Here is an 18,242-nt window from a genome sequence, read left to right as displayed (position 1 = left end):
CTTTGTTTCGCGAGGGACAAAATTACAGATTTTTCAAGAGACGGATTTCTCAATTTATATCTTAACTGATGCTGTTCTGACAGTGTTTTAGGTGAGTCTTAAATTACTATAGTCAGTGATAATGTATATCCATTAAATATATATCCACAATACATTATGCGATCAGTCACTTTACCAACTGGGTGGTTTGTCATATACCGTCATCACTGCATGGTTCACAGTGTAAGCTGGGAGTTTATCACCAAACAGTCATTTGAAAAGTTCCAACAGTGAAGTTGGAGTTGGGAGAGAAACACTGCAGGGCATCGAGGCCTGACTTTCACTAATGGTTCCAACAGTGGAGTTGGGAGAGAAACACTGCAGGGCATCGAGGCCTGACTTTCACTAATGGTTCCAACAGTGGAATTGGAGTTGGGAGAGAAACACTGCAGGGCATCGAGGCCTGACTTTCACTAATGGTTCCAACAGTAGAGTTGGAATTGGAAGAGAAACACTGCAGGGCATCGAGGCCTGACGTTCACTAATGGTTCCAACAGTGGAGTTGGGAGAGAAACACTGCAGGGCATCGAGGCCTGACGTTCACTAATGGTTCCAACAGTGGAGTTGGGAGAGAAACACTGCAGGGCATCGAGGCCTGACGTTCACTAATGGTTCCAACAGTGGAGTTGGGAGAGAAACACTGCAGGGCATTGAGGCCTGACTTTCACTAATGGTTCCTTTGTCCCTATAGGAGCTGTGCGTTATGGTCTCAGAGTCTCCTGCCTCTACAATTCACACATAAAATAAACCTAAACCATTCTGTGCTCAGTAGTTATGTGTTTTCCAACCTCATTATTTGTTGTTAGATTGGGCTTTTCCTTCCCAATTGTACACATTGTGTAGAATAACACTAAGGAGACAGGGGTTATAATTCCTTCACATCCTTTAGGTATTGTGTAGAATAACACTAAGAGGACAGGGGTTATAAATCCTTCACATCCTTTAGGTATTGTGTAGAATAACACTAAGAGGACAGGGGTTATAAATCCTTCACATCCTTTAGGTATTGTGCAGAATAACACTAAGAGAACAGGGGTTATAAATCCTTCACATCCTTTAGGTGTTGTGTAGAATAACACTAAGAGGACAGGGGTTATAAATCCTTCACTCTTTTCTAGGTTATATTCTAGGAAAAATACTTACGAGAAAACAACCAGAATAAAGAATGCATTTTGTTGTTAGATTTGTTCCATGAATAAGGAACTTTAATCACTAATGCCATTGGTCATTTCTAACTTACCGAGCAAGACAAATCACCCTTTGGAGGATAAATTCTATAAATATTGGAGGATAAATTCTATATATTTTGGAGGATAAATTCTATAAATACTGGAGGATAAATTATATAAATATTGAAGGATACATTTATATATATTGGACAATAAATGATATAAATATGTTCATCTTCACACACATATTGGAGGGATGCCACAGAGACCGGAAGTTATCAGAGGTGGAAGAAAGTGGATGGGATTGCTCTTGGTGTCAAGTTAGCAAAGTCGTTTTACTTCAAACCTTGTCACGCACACACCCACACACACACACATCATTCCCTGTCACATTATCTGCTTATGTATGGTTCACCTGCCACCGGCTATCTGACAGCGTTTATCTTGTGTTGCTTCCCATCAAACGCCTCATAAATTCCCTCTATAGATTAGAAAAGGATGACAACATCCTCACTCTGACAACATCAGGTTTTCCCTGTCATCGTCTCCTTTCTCTTCTCTTTACACACACACACACACACACACACACACACACACACACACACACACACACACACACACACACACAACCCACCACAATTATAATTAATGAGGAATGTACATTAAACAGGTTGTGTTCACTGTTAAGTCTATACCAAGAAGAAGGAACAAGTCAATGAACACATTTAATTACATGTTATTTGTCACATGCTTTATAAACAACAGATGTAGTCTAACAGTGAAATACTTACTTACAGGTCCTTCCTGTAAGTAAGGTACTGAGTAATGATAACTTGGCTATATACAAGGAGTACCAGTACTGAGTAATGATAACTTGTCTATTCTGTCTGCAAGGAGTAGCAGTACTGAGTAATGATAACTTGGCTATTCTGTCTGCAAGGAGTACCAGTACTGAGTAATGATAAGGTACTGATAAGGTACTGAGTAATGATAACTTGGCTATATATAAGGAGTACCAGTACTGAGTCATGATAACTTGGCTATATACAAGGGGTACCAGTACTGAGTAATGATAACTTGGCTATATACAAGGGGTACCAGTACTGAGTAATGATAACTTGGCTATATACAAGGGGTACCAGTACTGAGTAATGATAACTTGGCTATATACAAGGGGTACCAGTACTGAGTAATGATAACTTGGCTATATACAAGGGGTACCAGTACTGAGTAATGATAACTTGGCTATATACAAGGGGTACCAGTACTGAGTAATGATAACTTGGCTATATACAAGGGGTACCAGTACTGAGTAATGATAACTTGGCTATATCCAAGGGGTACCAGTACTGAGTAATGATAACTTGGCTATATACAAGGGGTACCAGTACTGAGTGGATGATAACTTGGCTATATACAAGGGGTACCAGTACTGAGTAATGATAACTTGGCTATATACAAGGAGTACCAGTACTGAGTGGATGATAACTTGGCTATATACAAGTGGTACCAGTACTGAGTGGATGTGCAGGGGTACGAGGTCATTGAGGTAGATATGTTCATATAACTAGGAATAAAGTGACAGATGGTCAACAGTAGCAGCAGCGTGTGTGATGAGTCAAAAAAAGTTTGTGCAAAAAGGCTCACTGCATATAGTCCAGGTAGCTATTTAACTAACTATGTAACTAACTATTTAACTAACTATGTAACTAACTATTTAACTATGTAACTAACTATTTAGCTGTCTTATGGCTTCTAGGTAGAAGCTGTTCAGGGTCCTGTTGGTTCTAGACTTGGCGCTCCGGTACCGCTTGCGGTGAGGTAGCAGAAAGAACGATCTATGACTAGGGTGGCTGGAGTCTTTAACCATTTCTAGGGCCTTTCTCTGACACCACCTGGTATAGAGGTTCTGGATGGCAGGGAGCTCGGCCCCAGTGATGTACTGGGCCGTACGCACTACGCTCTGTATTGCCTTGCCAGTCAGTTGCCATACCAAACAGTGATGCAGCCAGTCAATATGCTCTTAATGGGGCAGCTGTAGAACTTTTTGTGGATCTAAGGGCCTATGCCAAATCTTTTCAGCCTCCAGTGTGGTGGAGGTGTTGTTGCCTACCCTCACCACCTGTGGTCGGCCCGTCAGGAAGTCCAGGATCCAGAGGGAGGTGTTCAGACCCAGGGTCCTGAGCTTAGTGGTGAGCTTTGTGGGCTCTATGGTGTTGAACGCTGAGCTGTAGTCTATGAACAGCATTCTCACATAGGTGTTCCTGTTGTCCAGGTGGGAGAGGGCAGTGTGGACGGCGATAGAGATTGAACAAAGATAAGGAAGTGCCGATGGACTCTGCTGTTTAGAGGAATTAAACACAGATTTGTATCCTAATATATTTATGACAATGTCAATGCATACGTTCACTCTGATCTGGTCATTATCAAAGATGCTCTTGCAGCAGTCGAAAATGCACAAACCAGAATGCAGTGCAGGGTGCAAACCAGGGGTTAAAAGGACTGAATGTTCATAAAGCACAGGGAAGAACACAGCATCCCCTTTTATCTGTCTGGGTTTCTGCAGCCCACAGAGAGAGAGGAGGCAGCCCTTCTCACATACATCAGAGGATGGAAACTGAAAGAGAAAACTCCTGAGATCAAACCGTTAATCAGAGGAGAAGAACCAAGAAGACGTAGCAACATGCTACATCAAGATGCAGAGAATCTTTCTTAGCCCAAACCTGCTTTTTTCCTTTCACTCATCCCCCCCTCGTCTCCTCTTCTCTCCTCCACGCACCTCCCTCCCTCCCTGAAGCGCCGAGTGAGACTCCCTTTGGGCTTAACTTGTCAGCCAGACGGAGAAAGAGAGAAGGGAGGGGGATAGAGAGAACGGGGAACAGAAGGAGGTAAATGGAGGGAGAGAGAGGGGTCGGGTGGGGGAGTTGCGAGAAGGGAGGGAGAGAGAGAGAGAGACAGCGAACAGGTGACAGGCAAGTGTTGACTAAAGGACAAACGCTCTGTTCCACCTAGCGCAGAGTAACAGGGCCATGGGGACAGTAGAACAGTCATTTGTCATGTCCTTGCCAACAGAAGAAAATAAAATCTGCAGAAGAAAAAATTTAAGACTCGAATAGTGAACATAAAAATCTATACTATAGAAAGACTGAAGGGCCAACATAAACATCTATCCTATAGAAAGACTGAAGGGCCAACATAAACATCTATCCTATAGAAAGACTGAAGGGCCAACATAAACATCTATCCTATAGAAAGACTGAAGGGCCAACATAAACATCTATCCTATAGAAAGACTGAAGGGCCAACATAAACATCTATCCTATTGAATGACTGAAGGGCCAACATAAACATCTATCCTATAGAAAGACTGAAGGGCCAACATAAACATCTATCCTATTGAATGACTGAAGGGGTCAACATAAACATCTATCCTATAGAAAGCATGAAGGGCCAACACGGTTGACAACTCCCTTGTGTCCTCCTCCCAGAGTGCTAAGAACCTTGGCGTGACCCTGGACAACACCCTGTCGTTCTCCACTAACATCAAGGCGGTGACCCGATCCTGTAGGTTCATGCTCTACAACATTCGCAGAGTACGACCCTGCCTCACACAGGAAGCGGCGCAGGTCCTAGTCCAGGCACTTGTCATCTCCCGTCTGGATTACTGCAACTCGCTGTTGGCTGGGCTCCCTGCCTGTGCCATTAAACCCCTACAACTCATCCAGAACGCCGCAGCCCGTCTGGTGTTCAACCTTCCCAAGTTCTCTCACGTCACCCCGCTCCTCCGCTCTCTCCACTGGCTTCCAGTTGAAGCTCGCATCTGCTACAAGACCATGGTGCTTGCCTACGGAGCTGTGAGGGGAACGGCACCTCCGTACCTTCAGGCTCTGATCAGGCCCTACACCCAAACAAGGGCACTGCGTTCATCCACCTCTGGCCTGCTCGCCTCCCTACCTCTGAGGAAGCACAGCTCCCGCTCAGCCCAGTCAAAACTGTTCGCTGCTCTGGCACCCCAATGGTGGAACAAGCTCCCTCACTACGCCAGGACAGCGGAGTCAATCACCACCTTCCGGAGACACCTGAAACCCCACCTCTTTAAGGAATACCTGGGATAGGATAAAGTAATCCTTCTACCCCCCCCCCCCCCCCCCCCCCAAAAGATTTAGATGCACTATTGTAAAGTGGTTTTTCCACTGGATATCTTAAGGTGAATGCACCAATTTGTAAGTCGCTCTGGATAAGAGCGTCTGCTAAATGACTTAAATGTAAATGTAAATGTAATGAACATCTATCCTATAGAAAGACTGAAGGGCCAACATAAACATCTATCCTATAGAAAGACTGAAGGGCCAACATAAACATCTATCCTATAGAAAGACTGAAGGGCCAACATAAACATCTATCCTATAGAAAGACTGAAGGGCCAACATAAACATCTATCCTATTGAATGACTGAAGGACCAACATAAACATCTATCCTATAGAAAGCCTGAAGGGCCAACATAAACATCTATCCTATTGAATGACTGAAGGGCCAACATAAACATCTATCCTATAGAAAGACTGAAGGGCCAACATAAACATCTATCCTATAGAAAGACTGAAGGGCCAACATAAACATCTATCCTATAGAAAGCCTGAAGGGCCAACATAAACATCTATCCTATAGAAAGACTGAAGGGCCAACATAAACATCTATCCTATTGAATGACTGAAGGGGTCAACATAAACATCTATCCTATAGAAAGACTGAAGGGCCAACATAAACATCTATCCTATAGAAAGACTGAAGGGCCAACATAAACATCTATCCTATTGAAAGCCTGAAGAACCTACATAAACATCTATCCTATAGAAAGACTGAAGAACCTACATAAACATCTATACTATAGAAATACTGAAGGTGCCAACATACACATCTATACTATAGAAAGACTGAAGGGCCAACATAAACATCTATCATAGGAGCGTCAAGCAGCGTAATTCTTCCCCACGTGTATCACAGCACAATAGAAGACAGTTGTCTCTGGAATTAGAAAGGAAGGGAGTTTTAAATAGCTGCGCCAATTTTAGTCTGTGTGATGGTGCGTTCTCCCCCTCTCTCTTTTGTTGTAAAGGGAACCCACAGCAGAACAAATGAACACAATGGTCCTCTGAAGTACTGGCATTCATTTGGTTTCTGTACTGAGAGGGGCTCTATCATTGAACTGGCCAGGATACAGTTTCATTCTGGCACTAGGCTAAATGAGACAGCTGTTACTTATGTTGTTGTAGAAGATGTGAATCTTATTCTTAGTGGGGCCACAGAATTCAATTGGTGTAAATGTTTTACACACAAGAATATACTCTAGGACAGGGGTTGATTTCCTGGACACAGATTAAGACTAGGCCTGGACTAAAAAACTCTACCTAGAATCTCTACTGAAATAAATAATAGCTTTTTAGTCCAGGACTGAATATAACCCTCCTGCTTCAGCCACTCCAGTCTGTCAGTGTTTGTGCTTATTTCGGGTGGGTTGGAATCAAAGTAGAAGACACATTTTCGTGGACTGCAAGGAAAATGAATCAATGAAGTGTCTTATTCTCCCTATTGCAACGTTTGATAGAACGATTCAGATCATTGATGTTCCCTTGCACTTCCCATGAAGTTCCCATGAAGTTCCCTTGAAGTTCCCTTGAAGTTCCCTTGATGTTCCCTTGCACTTCCCATGAAGTTCCCTTGAAGTTCCCTTGATGTTCCCTTGCACTTCCCATGAAGTTCCCTTGAAGTTCCCTTTGACTTCCTATGAAGTTCCCCTGCAATCCTCCCAAGTTTGGCAGCACTTTACGTGAACTGAACATACGTCATAATAGAATCATAACATTGACATAACTGACTTTTTTTCTCAGATTAAATGAAGATATGCTCATTCATGTAAATAAACTACCACCCAAGTAACATCACTTACCAGAAAAACACAACCACTTGCTTCACTCAAGTCAAAACATCATCCAGTTGAAACATGCTGTCCAGTTGAAACATCCTCCAGTTGAAACATCCTCCAGTTGAAACATGCTGTCCAGTTGAAACATCCTCCAGTTGAAACATCCTCCAGTTGAAACATCCTCCAGTTGAAACATGATGTCCAGTTGAAACATCCTCCAGTTGAAACATCCTCCAGTTGAAACATCCTCCAGTTGAAACATCTTCCAGTTGAAACATCCTCCAGTTGAAACATGCTGTCCAGTTGAAACATGCTGTCCAGTTGAAACATGCTGTCCAGTTGAAACATCCTCCAGTTGAAACATCCTCCAGTTGAAACATCCTCCAGTTGAAACATGCTGTGCAGTTGAAACATCCTCCAGTTGAAACATCCTCCAGTTGAAACATCCTCCAGTTGAAACATCCTCCAGTTGAAACATGCTGTCCAGTTGAAACATGCTGTCCAGTTGAAACATGCTGTCCAGTTGAAACATCCTCCAGTTGAAACATGCTATCCAGTTGAAACATCCTCCAGTTGAAACATGCTGTCCAGTTGAAACATCCTCCAGTTGAAACATGCTGTCCAGTTGAAACATGCTGTCCAGTTGAAACATGCTGTCCAGTTGAAACATGCTGTCCAGTTGAAACATCCTCCAGTTGAAACATGCTGTCCAGTTGAAACATGCTATCCAGTTGAAACATGCTATCCAGTTGAAACATCCTCCAGTTGAAACATGCTGTCCAGTTGAAACATCCTCCAGTTGAAACATGCTGTCCAGTTGAAACATGCTGTCCAGTTGAAACATCCTCCAGTTGAAACATCCTCCAGTTGAAACATGCTGTCCAGTTGAAACATCCTCCGTTGAAACATGCTGTCCAGTTGAAACATGCTGTCCAGTTGAAACATCCTCCAGTTGAAACATCCTCCTTTGAAACATGCTGTCCAGTTGAAACATCCTCCAGTTGAAACATCCTCCAGTTGAAACATGCTGTCCAGTTGAAACATCCTCCAGTTGAAACATCCTCCTTTGAAACATGCTGTCCAGTTGAAACATCCTCCAGTTGAAACATGCTGTCCAGTTGAAACATGCTGTCCAGTTGAAACATGTATTATGTGCCACTCATTCAGAAGTTTCCAGATGACCATGGCTCGTAACGTCTGATCAGTCAGTCATAGCTGCTGTTGTGTTCAACATGCTGACAATAGATTCTCCCCTCTGTATCATGTGTGGACTTGTATCTGTCAGACGTAATTTAATCCTAACCACATACAGGGGCCAGACTACTTGTCTGTGTTTAGACAGGCAGCACAATTCTATATTTTTTTTCACTAGTTGATCTTTTGACCAATCAGATCAGCTCTGAAAGGAATCTGGTGTGAAACGATCTGATCTGATTGGTCAAAAGACAAATTAGTGTGAAAAAAAATCTGAATTGTGCTGCTACCTGTCTAAATGCAGGCTTAGGCATGCACATAGCCCCCTGGCCTCATAGACATCATGCCTCAGCCTCCCTTTCAACATGGCTTTCCTCATCACAGAGTACTTTTTGTTCTCTTTTATTCATATACATTAATGAACCCTAGATCATTTGATCCTTTTTCTGATCTGCATATACTCTGGAGTATACCTCATTTATATATGGTGCATATGCAGACTTATACATTGTCATACTTGGTGTTTCAGTACGATAGAATTGAAAATAATAGGCAATTAATCGAGCTATTATGCTCCCGAAGACCTCTCATGCGAATACCAATTTCTTCAATGTATTCATGGGTCATTCTAATGGGGAGAGTACATAGACAGCCATTAGTTAAGACACAGTGTGTACTGTCACACAGTGATGGCTAATCAGCCACATGCCTGGGAGGGCACAGCCATACAGCTTAAAACTGCGTGTCTTGTGTATTTCTACATGACATCTTTGTTTGGCGCTCCAAAGATGTTTTTAGCATCTCGATTGTGTAAAGTATACACTACCGTTCAAAAGTTTGGGGTCACTTAGAAATGTCCTTGTTTTTGAAAGAAAAGCACATTTTTGTTCCATTAAAATAACATCAAATTGATCAGAAATACAGTGTAGACATTGTTAATGTTGTAAATGACCATTGTAGCTGGAAATGGCTGATTTTTTATGGAATATCTACATAGGCGTACAGAGGCCCATTATCATCAACCATCACTCCTGTGTTCCAATGGCACGTTGTGTTAGCTAATCCAAGTTTATAATTTTAAGACTAACTGATCATTAGAAAACCCTTTTGCAATTATGTTAGCACAGCTGAAAAGAGCTTTCTTCTGAAACTCGTCAGTCTATTCATTTTCTGAGAAATGAAGGCTATTCCATGCGAGAAATGGCCAAGAAACTGAAATCTTGTACATCGCTGTTGACTTCTCCCTTCGCAGAACAGCGCAAACTGTCTCTAACCATAATAGAAAGAGCAGTGGGAGGCCTCGGTGCACAACTGAGCAAGAGGACAAGTACATTAGAGCTAGTTTGAGAAACAGACGCCTCACAAGTCATCAACTGGCAGCTTCATTAAATAGCACCTACAAAACACCAGTCTCAACGTCATTAGTGAATAGGCGACTCCAGGATGCTGGCCTGTGTCTCTATCATGCGTGGGAATACTTTGTAACAGGTTTCCAAAATTAAAATAACTTGGAGCTGATTTGCTCTTGTTTTTACAGTCTTGTATGTCCCTAACAATTTTGGCTCAGAAAACTTGAGGGGCCAAATAAAATAACCCACGAGCCACCAACTGGCGAACCCTGGCCTCGGGGTTGGTTTCCCAGAGGCAGATGAAGCCCAGTTGGTCCCTCTGGGTTGGTTTCCCAGAGGCAGATGAAGCCTAGTTGGTCCCTCTGGGTTGGTTTCCCAGAGGCAGATTAAGCCCAGTTGGGCCCTCAGGGTTGGTTTCCCAGAGTCAGATTAAGCCCAGTTGGGCCCACAGGGTTGGTTTCCCAGAGTCAGATTAAGCCCAGTTGGGCCCTCAGGGTTGGTTTCCCAGAGCCAGATTAAGCCCAGTTGGGCCCTCAGGGTTGGTTTCCCAGAGCCAGATTAAGCCCAGTTGGGCCCTCAGGGTTGGTTTCCCAGAAGCAGTTTAAGCCAGTTGGTCCCTTGAGGTTGGTTTGAAGCCCAGTTGGTCTCTCTGGTGATAAAAAGACCCAAAAGAAAGTGTGTCTGGATATCAGTATAATATTCAGAAATATTGACTCGTTCTTTTAAGATACAAATAATGCATCTCTTTTCAATAGCTTGCATGTCAGGTACTGCTGTGAAAGAAATTCAGATTTTAACTTACTGGAAAATTGATTTGTTATTTTCATTCAATCCAACATAATTTTTCTGTTTATAGAAATGCATTGTGGGTGCTGAAAGGATGGAAGGGGTTTTAAATGAAATTCCGAACCATTCCTATTCACGTATTGTATCTCCATCAAATTGGTAGTTGAAGCAAAGTCGGAGATTTCTTTGAGAAGATCAGAATTGTTTAAGAATAGTCTGAATAGACTACCCAAATATAGGCCACTAAATCCAAACCAAAATAGGCCACTTTTGAAATGATTTTTGAACTGATCGTATTATCTCTGCTCTTTTCAGCTCGGGAAGAGAATTTAGGAGATCGGTTACTCCACGTGTTCCTCCAGGATGGGATCCCTGTGGTAAAACTGGGATGTAGTGGTGTCCAGGTGTTGAATGCAGACGCAGGCCAAACCATCAACACTAACAGGCTGACATCCATCAGAATACGGTGAGAAGTGCTTATTTTATTTATTTTTTGGATAGATACAGAGGTCAGTTAAAGAAGGAAGACAAATGTGGGAAGAATGGAAGGTTGCAGGGTGGTTTTAGAACCCATGACCAGAGAGGCCATGTGTGGTCCAGATAGCAGGCCTTTCACTGACCAGACTCTTTGACTTCATATACCTATGCCACTTAGCAGACTATTTTACCAAAGTGACTTACAGGACAGTAAGTCATACTTTTTTCGTACAGTATGTGATGATCCCTGCGGGAATTGAACCAATGACCTTGGTGCAGCTAGTCACAATCTCTAACTGTATATTACCTCATCATTTTCCCCACTGTATCTTACCTCATCCTATTCCCCACTGTATTTTACCTCATCCTATTCCCCACTGTATCTTACCTCATCCTATTCCCCACTGTATCTTACCTCATCCTATTCCCCACTGTATCTTACCTCATCATTTTCCCCACTGTATCTTACCTCATCCTATTCCCCACAGTATTTTACCTCATCCTATTCCCCACTGTATTTTACCTCATCCTATTCCCCACTGTATTTTACCTCATCATTTTCCCCACTGTATCTTACCTCATCCTATTCCCCACTGTATCTTACCTCATCATTTTCCCCACTGTATCTTACCTCATCCTATTCCCCACTGTATCTTACCTCATCCTATTCCCCACTGTATTTTACCTCATCCTATTCCCCACTGTATTTTACCTCATCATTTTCCCCACTGTATCTTACCTCATCCTATTCCCCACTGTATCTTACCTCATCCTATTCCCCACTGTATCTTACCTCATCCTATTCCCCACTGTATTTTACCTCATCCTATTCCCCACTGTATTTTACCTCATCCTATTCCCCACTGTATTTTACCTCATCCTATTCCCCACTGTATTTTACCTCATCATTTTCCCCACTGTATCTTACCTCATCCTATTCCCCACTGTATCTTACCTCATCCTATTCCCCACTGTATCTTACCTCATCCTATTCCCCACTGTATTTTACCTCATCCTATTCCCCACTGTATTTTACCTCATCCTATTCCCCACTGTATCTTACCTCATCCTATTCCCCAGCATCATACCTTCACTTAGCTTTGATTTGTTATATTCTTTTTCTTCATGTCATTTTTCATGTATGTACAGTAATCACAAAGAAAAGACAAGAACAAAAACATGGCTTCAAATGAAGTGTCCTTTCAATATTGAAATGATCTGGGAGCGTGTGTGTGTGTGTGTGTGTGAGTGTGTGTGATCGCAGGCTCAGTTTGTTAGTGTACAGTAGCTGATCAGCAGCAGCAGCAGAGTATGAGACAGTATGGTTGTGTTGAGAACACTGGCTAGAGAAACTTCAGTCATGAAAAGATGTAATAATAGCAGCAATAACAACAGAGTCAGGATCAGTCATCTCAGATCATCTGGGAATCTACAGCAGTGAAGCACCACAGGAGTGAAGCATATTGTCATTTTATTTTATTCAAGATTGAGTCAGCACTGTTCTCTCTTCCCCCCCGTCTCCTTCCTTCTCTCTTCCTCTCTCTCTCTACCCATCTCTCTCTCTACCCATCTCTCTCTCTATCTCTCTCCATCTCTTCCTCTCTCTCTCTACCCATCTCTCTCTCTATCTCTCTCCATCTCTTCCTCTCTCTCTACCCATCTCTCTCTCTACCCATCTCTCTCTCTACCCATCTCTCTCTCTCTATCTCTCTCCATCTCTTCCTCTCCCTCTACCCATCTCTCTCTCTATCTCTCTCCATCTCTTCCTCTCTCTCTCTACCCATCTCTCTCTCTATCTCTCACCATCTCTTCCTCTCTCTCTACCCATCTTTCTCTCTACCCATCTCTCTCTCTATCTCTCTCCATCTCTCTCTCTCTCTCTACCCATCTCTCTCTCTATCTCTCACCATCTCTTCCTCTCTCTCTACCCATCTCTCTCTCTACCCATCTCTCTCTCTATCTCTCTCCATCTCTTCCTCTCTCTCTACCCATCTCTCTCTCTACCCATCTCTCTCTCTATCTCTCTCCATCTCTTCCTCTCTCTCTACCCATCTCTCTCTCTCTCTACCCATCTCTCTCTCTATCTCTCTCCATCTCTCTCTCAAGCCTTTAATAAATTACTCCAAAAGTGTTTTTGCACCATTTTACAACAAAATAACAGGAAGGGTTTAAAAAACATGTGGTCTGCCTAGTCTACAGTGGCAGTCACTTTGAGCTAGCATATTGCATTTGCATCGAAGACTGTTAGTGCATCAAAGCTCTGTATCTGTGTGATTCATCAGCAAAACTGCCTGCTGTGTAGCTTTCTTTCTTCATTTTTACATTGAACTATTTCATTTTGTCCCTGGAGTGACCTTGCCGGTCTCAGATCAAATTACTTTTTTATAATAATAATAATTTTGCTTTGTTTGACAATAATATTATTACCTGGACGTAAATGGGTAGAGGAGGAGGTGTAGTGATTTGGCTCTTTAAAATTACTTATTTAATTGAATGAGGGCTTTAGTTATGAAAAATATTGTTTTTAAGCTTTGCTGTTAATGTTTTGCTCATGGCAATTGATTCAAGTATGTTTTTTAAAAGATGACATTGTTGAACATTGCACTAAGTGGCTGACCTCAAACTGCTTTCATGGAACACCATTTGAACATTGTTGAAGGTGCACACTCCAAATATATGATCAAACATGCTTGATATGCTATTGCCCCCTATGCCTATAAAACACACCTAAGTACTGGGAAATCTGTGCATTTGAAAGCCTTAACTCTTCTGATTGGCATGCTATGGGAGGGAGGGAGGGAGGGAGGGAGGGAGGGAGGGATATCAAACGGACATCTGTTCAGTCTTTTGTCTGAGTTGACCTACTCTTCCTATTCACATGTTGCTTACATTTGTTTCCTCTATTTAATTCGAAGGGCTTTATTGGCTTGGGAAACATATATGTTTTTATTGCCAAAACAAGTGAAATAGACAATAAACAAAAGTGAAATAAACAGTAAGCATTACACTCACAAAACGTACTCTCTATCTCTCTCTTTTCCTCACTCCATCTCTCTCTCTCAAATGTAAATAAAACATAAATTCTAGAAATTATGAAAGTACTTCATATGGTCATTCATCACTGTCAGTTTACTATTGAAAATATAAAATTAGATTCTCGTGGACTGAAAGTAAGAAAACAATTCTATCAGAAAAATGTCCTTATGTACATTAAGTTATTTTAGTGTTATTTTAGTTTCAGATTTTTTATTTTTTTTGCTTGCAGTAAAATATATATACAATTCACATACATCTTAGCCAAATACAATTCCTGACATTTAATCCTAGTAAAAATTCCCTGTTTTAGGTCAGTTAGGATCACCACTTTATTTTAAGAATGTGAAATGACAGAATAATAGTAGAGAGAAGGATTTATTTCATATTTTATTTTTCATCACATTCCCAGTGGGTCAGAAGTTTACATACACTCAATTAGTATTTGGTAGCTGTCATGCCCTGACCTTAGAGAGCCTTTTTATTTCTATATTTGGTTTGGTCAGGGTGTGATTTGGGTGGGCATTCTAGTTTTTCTATTTCTTTGTTGGCCGGGTATGGTTCCCAATCAGAGGCAGCTGTCTATTGTTGTCTCTGATTGGGGATCATACTTAGGCAGCCTTTTTTCTACCTTAGTTTGTGGGATCTTGATTTTGTATAGCTGCTGTATAGCCTGCAGAACTTTACATTTACGTCATTTAGCAGACGCTCTTATCCAGAGCGACTTACATTTACGTTAGTTTTTGTATTTTTGTCGGTGTTCATTTTAATAAAGTAAAATGTTCGCCTACCACGCTGCACCTTGGTCCAATCTTTACGACGAACGTAACAGTAGCATTGCCTGTAAATTGTTTAGCTTAGGTCAAACGTTTCAGTTAGCCTTCCACAAGCTTCCCACATTAATTTGGGTCAATTTTGGCCCATTCCTTCTGACCGAGCTGGTGTAACTGAGTCAGGTTTGTAGGCCTCCTTGCTCGCACACGCTTTTTCAGTTCTGCCTACATATTTGTTTATAGAATTGAGGTCAGGGCTTTGTGATGGCCACTCCAATACCTTGACTTTGTTGTCCTTAAGCCATTTTGCCACAACTTGGAAGTATGCTTGGGGTCATTGTCCATTTGGAAGACCCGTTTGCGACCAAGCTTTGACTTCCTGACTGATCTTGAGATGTTGCTTCAATATAGCCACATAATTTTCCTGCCTCATGATGCCATCTATTTTGTGAAGTGCACCAGTCCCTCCTGCAGCAAAGCACCCCCACAACATGATGCTGCCACCCCCGTGCTTCACGGTTGGGATGGTGTTTTTCGGCTTGCAAGCCTCCCCCTTTTTCCTCCAAACATTACGATGGTCATTATGGCCAAACAGTTCTATTTTTGTTTCATCAGACCAGAGGATATTTCTCCAAAAAGTACAATCTTTGTCCCCATGTGCAGTTGCAAACCGTAGCCTGGCTTTTTTGGAGCAGTGGCTTCTTCCTTGCTGAGCGGCCTTTCAGGTTATGTCGATATAGGACTCATTTTACTGTGGATATAGATACTTTTGTACCTGTTTCCTCCAGCATCTTCACAAGGTCCTTTGCTGTTGTTCTGGGATTGATTTGCAATTTTCGCACCAAAGTACATTCATCTCTAGGAGCCAGAATGCGTCTCCTTCCTGAGCTGAATGACGGCTGCGTGGTACCACGGTGTTTATACTTGCGTACTATTGTTTGTACAGATGAACGTGGTACCTTCAGGCGTTTGGAAATTGCTCCCAAGGATGTACCAGACTTGTGCAGGTCTACAATGTTTTTTCTGAGGTCTTGACTGATTTCTTTTGATTTTCCCATGATGTCAAGCAAAGAGGCACTGAGTTTGAAGGTAGGCCTTGAAATACATCCACAGGTAGACCTCCAATTGACTCAAATTATGTCAATTAGCCTATCAGAAGCTTCTAAAGCCATGAAATTCTTTTCTGGAATTTTCCAAGTTGTCTAAAGGCACAGTGAACTTAGTGTATGTAAACGTCTGACCCACTGGAATTGTGACATAGTGAATTAGAAGTTAAACAACCTGTCTGTAAACAATTGTTGGAAAAATTACTTGTGTCATGCACAAAGTAGATGTCCTAACCGACTTGCCAATACTATAGTTTGTTAACAAGAAATTTGTGGAGTGATTGTAAAATGATTTCTAATGACTCCAACCTAAGTGTATGTAAACCTCCGACTTCAACTGTATATATATTTTGTATTAGTATATTTTTTCATTCCGATTTTTCAGGGGTGCTGCAGTACCCTCAGCACCCCTACTTCTGGTGGTTAGAGCGTTGGTCCAATAACCGAAAGGTTGCTCGATCAAATCCCCGAGCTGAGGTAAAAAGGTAAAAATCTGTCATTCTGCCCCTGAACAAGAAAGTTAACCTACTGATCCCTTGGTGCTGAAGTTGAATGCATTGAGTTGTACAACTCACTAGGTATCCCCCTTTCCCTTTACCACGGCAATGGTACACTTTTGAAGACCAGACCCCCACACATTCATTTTGTGCAGTTGCAATGTTAATGATTACTGCCTAAATAACCTGGCCATTTGACATTGAAGATGATTAACTGAGAATCATTGTGACATACAGTGCCATGTTGGTTACATATTTATACTATGGCATCGCTTTACTGCACATTTTATACAGTAGTGCTGCCATACGGTGTTTTACTTAAACATGAGGCTGCCATCTACAGAGGAGCTAAAGTACAGTATATGAAATCAACTGTCTTCAACATGACACTGCCATCTGCAGAGGAGCTAAAGTACAGTATATGAAATCAACTGTCTTCAACATGACACTGCCATCTGCAGAGGAGCTAATGTATCTGAATGTAGTGCTGATTTAGGATCCGTTTTGTATTTTAGATCATAATGAATCATAGAGATTATTATGGACAGGGAGGACCTGATCCTAGATCAGCACTCCTACTCTGAGATGCTTGATAAATTGGGGCCCAGCTCAGTAGTGACAAGTCATCTGTCTCATCTGATTCCACTACTCAACCTTGCTGATCACACACAAATCGAGGGAACACGGAGCATTGTGAATATTTAATCAAGAATATACTTTAGCTAACGTCTCTTGATAGTTAAGACACAATGGATTATATTTGTAGGTTAAACAGTGCTTGTAGTGGTGTGAAACATGGAGGATATCAAAAACGATGTCTAACGGTTTATATAGACTAGAGGTCATCTGATAGAAAATACGTTTGAGATTCTAAAGTATAATTTTGCGATGTAAAATGGTAGATTAAAGGAGAGCGAGACAGAGACCTGTGAACATCACTTCTCTTTAAAGCTGTTCCACAGGAACACAGCGAGATAGAAACCACCAGGGCTGTGTCCCAAATGCCACCCTATGCAGTGCACTACTTCTGACCAGGGCCCATAGGAAATATAGGAAATAGTGTGTTGTTTGGGATGCAACCCAGATCACCATTTTCTTTCAACTTTGATGTCTCATCAGCATTATCTAAACTCTGACTCATCATCAGGTGTTTGAGTTCTAAACTCTGGCTCTCATCGTTGGGTGTTGGAGAACTAAACTCTGACTCATCGTTGGGTGTTGGAGAACTAAACTCTGACTCATCGTTAGGTGTTGGATGTCTAAACTCTGACTAATCGGTAGGTGTTGGATGTCTAATCTCTGACTCATTGTTAGATGTTGGAGAACTAAACTCTGACTCATTCTTAGGTGTTGGATGTCTAAACTCTGACTCTCATCGTTAGGTGTTGGATGTCTAAACTCTGGCTCTCATCGGTAGGTGTTGGAGAACTAAACTCTGACTCATCGGTAGGTGTTGGATGTCTAAACTCTGACTCATCGGTAGGTGTTGGATGTCTAAACTCTGACTCATCGTTAGGTGTTGGATGTCTAAACTCTGGCTCTCATCAGTAAGTGTTGGATGTCTAAACTCTGACTCATCGGTAGGTGTTGGATGTCTAAACTCTGACTCATCGTTAGGTGTTGGATGTCTAAACTCTGACTCTCATCAGTAGGTGTTGAATGTCTAAACTCTGACTCATCGTTAGGTGTTGGATGTCTAAACTCTGACTCATTCTTAGGTGTTGGATGTCTAAACTCTGACTCATCGTTAGGTGTTGGATGTCTAAACTCTGGCTCTCATCGGTAGGTGTTGGATGTCTAAACTCTGGCTCTCATCGGTAGTTGTTGGAGAACTAAACTCTGACTCATCGTTAGGTGTTGGAGAACTAAACTCTGACTCATCATTAGGTGTTGGA

The 18,242-nt window shown here is 41.9% G+C and overlaps 1 protein-coding gene across 1 annotated transcript in view; it reads left to right on the top strand.

Moving 5' to 3' along the window:
• Positions 1–18,242, top strand: part of LOC115153627 (protein eyes shut homolog) — a 234,015-nt gene that overhangs the window by 99,857 nt on the left and 115,916 nt on the right. The window contains exon 10 of the mRNA XM_029699264.1: positions 10,777–10,927. Coding sequence (XP_029555124.1) covers positions 10,777–10,927 — 151 coding nt within the window. The remainder of the gene's footprint in view (positions 1–10,776; positions 10,928–18,242) is intronic.

This window comes from Salmo trutta, chromosome 18 (genome assembly GCF_901001165.1).
Source record: "Salmo trutta chromosome 18, fSalTru1.1, whole genome shotgun sequence".
Taxonomy (NCBI): Eukaryota; Metazoa; Chordata; class Actinopteri; order Salmoniformes; family Salmonidae; genus Salmo; species Salmo trutta.
The sequence above is the reverse complement of the archived record's forward strand: the minus strand, read 5'-3'. Positions and strand labels throughout refer to the sequence as shown.